The sequence below is a fragment of the Solenopsis invicta genome, chromosome 1 (genome assembly GCF_016802725.1).
Source record: "Solenopsis invicta isolate M01_SB chromosome 1, UNIL_Sinv_3.0, whole genome shotgun sequence".
Lineage (NCBI taxonomy): Eukaryota > Metazoa > Arthropoda > Insecta > Hymenoptera > Formicidae > Solenopsis > Solenopsis invicta.
In genome coordinates, this window is record NC_052664.1 from 9563177 (window position 1) to 9572761 (window position 9585).

General features: G+C 30.1%; 1 protein-coding gene across 4 annotated transcripts; it reads left to right on the forward strand.

The window, feature by feature from the left end:
* The first annotated feature begins 3423 nt into the window (after nt 1-3423).
* Nucleotides 3424-8378, forward strand: LOC105204465 (T-complex protein 11-like protein 1). Of its 4 annotated transcripts, none has more exons than XM_039446382.1 (9): nt 3424-3833; nt 3895-4035; nt 4273-4389; nt 5908-6021; nt 6170-6467; nt 6547-7065; nt 7349-7533; nt 7837-8003; nt 8084-8378. In XM_039446382.1, the coding sequence occupies exons 2-9, from the start codon at nt 4025-4027 to the stop codon at nt 8335-8337; spliced, it is 1665 nt and encodes a 554-aa protein (XP_039302316.1). In that variant the 5' UTR covers nt 3424-3833; nt 3895-4024; the 3' UTR covers nt 8338-8378. The 4 variants fall into 4 exon arrangements, with proteins under 4 accessions (XP_039302316.1, XP_039302320.1, XP_039302321.1 ...); XM_039446386.1 differs by having other exon boundaries at nt 3427-3833; nt 4273-4307; nt 8084-8337; XM_039446385.1 differs by lacking the exon at nt 4273-4389 and having other exon boundaries at nt 3428-3833; nt 8084-8337.
* Nucleotides 8379-9585: the final 1207 nt, after the last annotated feature.

The window sequence follows — 9585 nt, forward strand, 5'->3', positions numbered from 1 at the left end:
AGGCATGGTAGCGCGTGATCACGGCAAGCTTAGCTGAGCGCGTGCACGTGCTCGATCTTACGTGTTGCGTTCGGCGTTTGGACCGGAGTGGTGGCATGGCGGAGAGACGTAACATTACAGGCTTATACAATTCTTTAAATAAAAATAATGAATATTGATTACCATCTAAGAATTCTGGGTCCGGTACGTTATTTTCGAAAACAAAGACATTTTTAATAAAAATATAAGTCCATTGTGCTAATTTAAAGATGCATGTAAAGAAACAAACGGTTCAAACTATAATTTTAATTTTGTATGTTAAGGCAACAAAACATGACTGAACATGACTAAAATGTACCAGTACCACACTTGAAAAAATAATTTATTTGCCCGATGTGTTGACACTTCTTCTTCTTCTTTTTTTTTTAAATTGGCACCCGTCCCCACTGAATTTAGGGCAGGGACGATTTGGCCATTGCAGAAAGTTGTATGGGAAACAAAAGGCTTAAATAGGAATACAGGATATGATTGCACAAAAAGTAAGGAGGATTGCGTCAGCAATCCTAACCGCGCTTTTTCACTCTATTACAAACACGCTTACTGGTACACGGCCAACCAGCGACTCCCGATGTGTTGATACTATTGATGGCTGACACAGCTAAACCATGGAGTAGGAGAAAAGGAGATCGAACTCGATAGCGCGCGCGAAGCAAAAGTGTTCCTGATTTATTGTACACCCAAGGACTTTGATTCTGTCCATGGGGAAATTTTTCAAACTGAAAAGTCGCTATCTTTCTACATACTTACAGTTTATGATTACCGTAACAACCAATAAGCTCTAGTTGTTTCATTAATCATAAACTGCGAGTATGTAGAAAGTGGTGACTTCTTAGTTTGGAAAATTTCCCCATGAACAGAATCAAAGTCCTTGGGTGTACCTTGGGAGGAAGTACAGTCGTGTTCATTATAGTTGCGACACTTTTTCTTAGATGCGTTTCTGAATACGCAACTATAACACGAGCTGAGAACATGATTGGTTCTTACTTGTGGATCCAACCAATTACGTTCGCCGCTCGATGAGCAAGGCTACATTCCAAAAACCATCGAAAAAAAAGTGTCGCAACTATAATGAACACGACTGTACGCTAAACGGAATAACTTTTTACCGATGGTCGCCATCTTTAAAAGCCTCTCACACATGCAAAATGTGATGAATTCACGATCACGCATACATCGCATACACGAGATCATATACGAGATGCCAGTTGTTACTCCGATTTTGAAAGAAAATGTTGAAAAATATCATTTTTATTGCAACATTTTTAACAACAAAGTAATATTAATTAAGAACTAATCGTAAATTGTGTACACCCAAGGACTTTGATTCTGTCCATGGGGAAATTTTCCAAACTGAGAAGTCACCACTTTCTACATACTCGCAGTTTATGATTAATGAAATTACTAGAGCTTATTGGTCGTTACGTTAATCATGAACTGTAAGTATGTAGAAAGATAGTGATTTCTCAGTTTGGAAAATTTCCCCATGGACAGAATCAAAGTCCTTGGGTGTACATCGTGTTACAAGCTGACAATGAGTCCAATAATCGGAAATGGAAAATAGAAGTTGCGTCAAACAAGCGACAGAGAGGTTATATTATGAAAAATTACATAATAATTATGAAATAGTATATTTGATTAGTAATTAATACGAAAACTTACATTTTAGGGACATAATGGAAAGAATTTTACGGAAATATATCATGCATCAGATGAAATTAAATTTAAATATTTGCAACAGAACTTGAATTTAGTAGAGCTGCCTTCTTCGGATTGGGGATTTTTGACTGGAAACGACAAATTCTTTGGTTTTACGAAAGTTGAAAGTGATTTTAGCATAAGAAAAAGAATTGTTGTCTTTCCAAATTTACATATTAATATTTATATCGATGATGAGATTATGCCCTTTTCAAGATATATTAAAGTATCGAGTATTAATAATTTAAATGAAATTTTGAAAACATTAGATACTATTTAATTTATACTCTTTTTAACTGTATATATATTTATGGTATATATATTTATACTCCTTGTAATTGTATATATTATATATTTTAAGGATGAAATAATTGTGCATCCAAGGAAATTAAGGATTTTACATCGATAATTAAATTTGACAATTTGAAATGGAATCGACCGAGTCATTAAAGAAAACCATGATAATCAATTTCGATTTTTGAAAACTATTTGTTTATTTACTCTGATATCAAATAGTTTAATATAAGGTCTGAGATTTATATTTCAATTTGTATTGAAGTAACTTGAAGTCTTTATAATTACTTAATGTTGTACGATAAAAGTTTATTTGATATATCTATTCAACCTTTTTTAAATGATTGTACATTTTCATTATAAGAAAATATAAACTTAGTAGTTCATTAAATATCCGTTTCTATGTTCATTTCCTTTTTATTTATCACCATCATATACATTAACAGATGCATAAATTAACACAAACTTATGTAACAACATAAACTTAAAAAACATAAAACATTTAGAAATTACATTTTTTGTTTTTTATAATTTTTATTCGTTTGTTTATTAATTTCATTTTCTGCTTGATTTTTTGGTTTACAAATAAATATTTCAATATTGGGGTAGAAACACTGAACTCTATGAAAATACATGAAAAGTCAAGTTAGTGTAACTATTACAAATGGCGCTCATCCGTAAGAAGTTACTCTTTTCAGCGACCATCTTCCCAATAAGGAACACGAAACGAGAACGTAATTGAAGTGCTGAGTTTAGCCTTCTATTCTCCTAACTCCATGCCTACAACGTTTGTATAAAACATTTTTCAAGAGAATTCCTATTTTGATCGATATATTTGATCGTTGTCGAACTTGGAACACACTGTATATGTTATTTTGCACAGGACTGCATACTAATATCGTATTATAGTAATTAAAAAGTTATAGTTTAGACTATATATGCTGTAGTTTTTTTAGTTGTATAATAATTTTGGAGTGCAGTCGAAAAGAGTCAGCTGTTGGCCCTTTATTCTTGATTTTGATTGGTGGCCACTGTTAACCAATCAGCATGCCAGTTTGTGCTTCTTTATTATTTAGATCGGTATTCATAGTCGATTCTTATATTTAAGATCATCTTAAGATGCCATCAACCAATCAGAGAGCCGTATTAGCATCTTGAGACGTTACTTAAGACAATCTTGAAATAAAAATCAACTATGAATACCGACCTTAGAGTTTTAAGTGCTTTTACTTTAGAAGCTCACGCGCTGTAAGCATCGTTTTATTCTTGTTTATAAATATTAAACAAGGACAAATAATGTTTACAAGCACTGTGAGCGCGAAAGTAAACGCAGCCTTAAGAATTTGTAGTCTTAAGGTACTAATACAGCTCTCTGATTGGTGGATGGCATCTTAAGATGATAACTTAAGTTCTCAAACATAAAAGAATTGACATGAATACTGGCGGCCTACCCAGTGATAAATGATGATGGAATTGATGTCGATTCGACATTGATTCAATAAGTCATTTCTCGACTCGTGCATTTCAACGTGCACTTGCGTGACGTTCAAACGCGGCGCTGCGCAATACATTTTCGGCCAAATTTGACAAGTCCAAGATGTTATAGGTGCGTGGTCTCACAGCTGTTTCCAAATTTGTTCGCGGATTATCACGGGATGCTGATCAGCGAGCACGCGTGTTCGCAAACAGATCCAATGTACCAGCGGGCCTGAAGGCTACGCACAGGAAGGACAGGACTTTTACGGTGACTGTCGTCTACACCGTGTGCGATTAACCTGCATGACTCCTGCCGTAATTCCTACTCAGTAAGGATACGCCGTAAAGAGATACAGTTCGCACATTCCTTCATGGATGTTCTTTTTATAGTTACAAGCTGACCTACTTCTCGTTTTGAAGCGCGTTTTAAAGTTGCGGATCAGCAGATCTATCCAAACTTATGTGTGGATTATGCCAGTCTTTTAAATAATATCTATATATACGCATTGCACTCAGTACTATGCCAGACAGGTATGTCGCTTGGAAGCTTTGTTTACATAGCAAACTCATGACTGTTATTTTTCCTCTCTATCTTAGAATCTTGCAAATTTCAAGCTTTTCTTTTTATAAAGAAGTCTTGCTGTAACATTGTAACATCTAATATTTCATTATAAATATTAGTAATTGATTTATTTTTATACTATTATATTTTTCAATCTCCAAGAAATAATTATGAAGAACATATGTGATTTGATAATATTTTGTCAGGAACAAAGTTTTAGTCAGTGCTGGAGTAATATGGGGTATGACTCTTTGCTATATTTTATTTAGTCACAAGTTGAGACCTACAACATTATTAAATTTTATCCCTGCTATATTATCTCGGTCAGTTTGATAATAGTTTTTGTTTGATAATGATTTGTTTGAGTGTGTAACAGTATTGCTAATCATTAAAAAAAATTAAAGATTAATATTATCTTTTGTGACATTTAGCTAAACATAACAAAAAACATATTATATTTCCATGTCTTAACAATCATTTCAAACTTGAGTTGAATTATTTTTGTTTTTTATTCTTATATTTATAAGAATTAAATTAATGTAATTTTAAAATATTGCTGTTGTAATTATTAATCACAAAACAATTTTACATATCTAATATATCCATCATTAGCATTTAACTAAACATAACAATCAACAAATTATATTACATTTTAATGATTATTTCAAACTGAATTGTTTTGCTGGTTTTTATTTTTTTTTTCTTATAAATATTGTTCTTAAAAGGTATTGTTGTTTCTATTGTTTAGTTACTAATCAAAAGTCATTATTAATTACATCTACTTATTTATGAATAAAAGATTGAGTCATCATTTGCTTTAAAACAGATTTTATCCTTGTTTTGAATAAAGTTTTATAGTACTTAAAAATAATATCACCAATGTAATATTATATATTCTTCTAACAGATTACCTTTTAAGAGATATTGAAGGAGAAAATCTTATTTTTTACTTTGTCCTTCAAAACTGCTCACAATAACTCAATGATATTTAAGTTAAACAATCATGTTGACAGGAAAAACTTTGAAGTTTTGAAAAACAAAAAACAATTTAAAAAGAAAAATAACATGAGAACCAAGTTTTTTTTCTTCAACATTACTTATAATCACTTAAATAATCAATATAATTAAATATATTTAATTAAAAGATGTTCTGCTACAAAAAAAAAAACAGAAGAACAATATTCTTGGAAGCTATTCTAGTATTATATAATCTTATTTCAAATAAAGATAAAATGGAAATTAAAAACAAATGATGAATTAAACTCTTATTAATAAAAAATGTAGTGAATTTCTTAGGTGTTCATTATTTTATCCATCCCTGTATATTACATTTTAATGATTATTAGAAACTTAAATTGTCTTGTTAGCCTTCTTACTTGTCTTTTATTTTATAAATAACACTTATAAAAATCACTGTGTGATTAATAATAAATCAGTAGTAACAATGATATTTTATAAGTATTATTTATCTTATAAATTATTTAACTACATGTATGTCAATTGAGGCATTGAGCTAAATGTAATAGGTAACAGACTATATTGCATTGAGATAAATTTTTATGACAATATTAAATCTTAATTGTTCATAACTATTTCAAACTTAAATTTCTTAGGGTGCTATTGCATTTGTCATATGACAAATTTTTCATATACATTGATTAGCTGCAGGATTGACTATTAAAAGATTTTTAGAAATTCAAGATTTTTCCAGCAGCCATTCAACACGCCAGAAAAATTTTATGTAACAAATGTAATAGCATATTGATTTTGTTTTTCATTTTATAAATAATATTTCTATAACTATTATTTCGTTATTATTAAATTTATTTTATTATGTTTAGCAACAAAAAAATGGAGAATGAGGATGAACAAAAGCAGAATACAAACGACGCTGGTACATCAATGAACTATGATACTAATGTACATACAAATACAGAAAATGAAGTTCAAAATAGGTATGTAGTCAGAATCTAGAGCAAATATATAACAAATACTTTATCGTTAAGTCATTATAATTAATTAATGTTTAATATGAACATTATGTTACATTATATACATTATAGTTTTGTATTTATCTTTTGTATGTCTTTTATGTCAATGTAGAGAATCTACAATGTCAAATTTTATGACAGCTGGATTAACAGCGGCATCGCCACCGAAATTCGTATCTTTTGATGAAATTATAAAAGCTGCCAATGGAATGAAAAATATGGCCTTAGCGCACGAAATCGCGGTAGATAAGAATTTTCAACTGCAAAAATTGGAGCCGAAAGATGGTAGTTTTCATAGGCGAGTAAAAGAAATAATGCACAAAGCTTTCTGGAATCTGTTAGCAGAGCAGTTGGCCAAAGATCCGCCAGATTATTCACAAGCATTGATTTTAATGAAAGAAATTAAAGAAGTAATAATTCTCTTTTGTTTCATGACAATGTTCAAAAGCATCAAACGAGATGTAACAACATATTCTTTGTTTATTTCAGTCTCTAGATGAACTTGTACCACCACACAACGTGAGAATTAAAGAAAATATTAGAGAAGTGCTCGATTTGGAGTTAATCAAGCAGCAAGCAGAGAAAGGCGTATTAGATTTTCACCATTACGCGCAATATATTATAACTATTATGAGTAAAATATGTGCGCCAATAAGAGACGACAAAATCAAAGAGCTGTCGCAGCAAATAGACGTTATTGAGACATTCAAAGGTGTCATGGAATTGTTGCAGTTAATGAGATTGGACCTAGCAAACTATACTATTACAATGATGAGACCAAGTATCGTTGCAGCAAGTATTGAATACGAGAAAAAAAAGTTTGCTGAATTTTTAAAAATTAATTCAAACGGCTTGCAATACACAGAAAAATGGTTACTGAGACACTTCGATCCAGAAAAAGTCACAAGTTCATCGAGCGGTATTAATAATGTACGACAAATTACTCATTCTTTATTGACAGAAGCGTACCTTGATCTTCTAGAATGGGATTTCAATCCAGATGCTGAGGTATAGACCTATCTGAAATACAGATATCCTTGTATTTATAACTACTTTGACTTACAAATTTTCACATTTATGAACAGCATGCTATTAACTAAAAATGAAGTAGTATATTATAACAAAACATTAAACATTTATTAATCAATGATCCAAATTAAATATTAATTTTATAATACTAAATATATTGTATTAAAAATATTGTTAAAAGCAGAGGTGTATATACACATAATACATATGCGTACGTGCGTGCGTGTGTACATATATACACACAATAATTTTTATTTTTTAGACATTGATGTTGGATCAAGGAAGACTTTTGGAATTGCGTGATATAACTAGCAGATTAAGTGTCATTGGTTCTGTGATTTTATTGGTGAATAATACAATTGGTGCACCAATTTATGGGATCTCAAACTTTAAAAAGAATATTAAGAAACATTTAAACGCATTGTTGGATTCTGTACATTCGAATAAGTACGTGAAATAACTTATAATTGATAAGTTATAATAAGATATGTTAATCATTTTTTAATCTTTTATTATTTAATCGAAAAGATATATATATATATATATATATATATATATATATATATACATACATACATACATACATACACACACATACATATATATATATATATATATATATATATATATATATATATTTCTTTGTGTATTTGATATGATTGTATATGATTCAGAAATAATTAATATTAAATATTGAAATTCATTAATAATATAAATAGTTTTATAAATAATTTTTACTTTTTTTTGCAGAGATTTAGAAGCTGCAATGCCAAATATTATACTCCAAGTAAAAACAGATGTAAAAACGACATTACAGGAAGTCCATGCTCCCGAGTTGTCACCAGAATTAGAAACATTATTAGAAGGTCAAATAAATGATCTTGTAGATACAAAACATAAGATCAGATATCTTGTCAGTAAGTGTAAAAATAAATTTCACAATGGATTTAATACTTGTTAAATTATTTTTGGCTTGATTATAAATATATCGTTTTAGGTTTACGAATTAGACAGTTTGTACAGAGAATTATTCAATCTCAATCTACTGCGCCTCAACAAGTACCACTAGGCCTCTCCTCGCTACAAGAGGAATTAGTGGTTATCGCTGCCCGATTTGTAATACTTGTTTCACATAATCGTAGTGTGTTTTGCGAGTATTATCAAGATATTGTTGCAAATGCGCTTGCAAAAAGCGACAATGATAAAGAGATGGAGCATATCTTACATGGAACACATACTATGGATTTATAAAAAGGATTAAATAATTTGTTAATATAAATAATGCTAATATATTCGGATTTCGATAAGCTTGTTTCCAAGACGTTGCATCAAGATAATTTTAAGTTGAAATTATATATATATATATGTATATATATATATATATATATATATATATATATATATATATATATATATATATACATACAGGGTGATTATTAATGACTGTTCCCACGTTTTACCATAGGAGCATGATTTACCGACGGATACGTATTTCTAACATATTATATTAGAAATTACAAATGCGTGCTTCTATGGTAAAAAGTGGGAACAGTCATTAATAATCACCCTGTATATATATGGGGCATTCCACGTGAAAGAAGTCCACCAAAAGGGGACTACCTAAAAATAAACTGTTCGGGATTTTTTAAATGATAATGAAAACATGTTAGTGGACGTATTGTATAAAGTTAATGATAAAAAAAAGTAAGCATTATATGCCTTGCATCAAAAATATTTAAGGCTCCTGGCTTCTCAGCCGAGAACTCCGCGTTGACGGTAGCGACATTCCGTCGTGGACAAAATTAGAACTAATGCATGTGAAACGTGACAGATTGACGATGAAATGTTGTCGTGCATATCATTTTGTTATTATGTGTTTCATTGTGAAAATATGACTTTTCTCGTATTTATCAAATTCGTAAAAATGGACCGCGAGTAAAGTTTCTTTGAATTTTATACATAAAAGTACATTTTTCACTCCTTTCAGCTATCCGTGTGTTCTCCTGTTTAAATAGGTGTCACTTTACGTGCTTTTTATGATTATTTACTGCTAGGCGAAAAAAGGATAGTCGTGACCGATATTTAGAAGTGTTTTAAAGCCAGTCTGTTTTGTCCAAATTGGCTTTATTTACAAATGGCATGTTTGACAAAATTACGTGTCATTTCACGCAATTTCTCGCTTCTGACGTCACGACTTCAATATGGCCGCGACGAGTACTCAGAAGACTTAAGGCTATTGTTTAAATTAAAAAAAAATTTTTTTTAAACATTTGTTGCTAAAATTAAAAATTTTTTGAGACATGATTTTTTTAGGAATTTTTTGTACTTTCAGATAAAAATATTAATTTTAATGAAAAAAATTTAATAATATTAAAAAAAGTAATTTTTTAGTTTTAAATAAAATATGAACAATTTATTTATTTTTAAAAATCTGAAAAAATTCTCAAAAATACTTTAACACATGTAGAATATTGCACCATAAAGCAAATTTTGGGATCG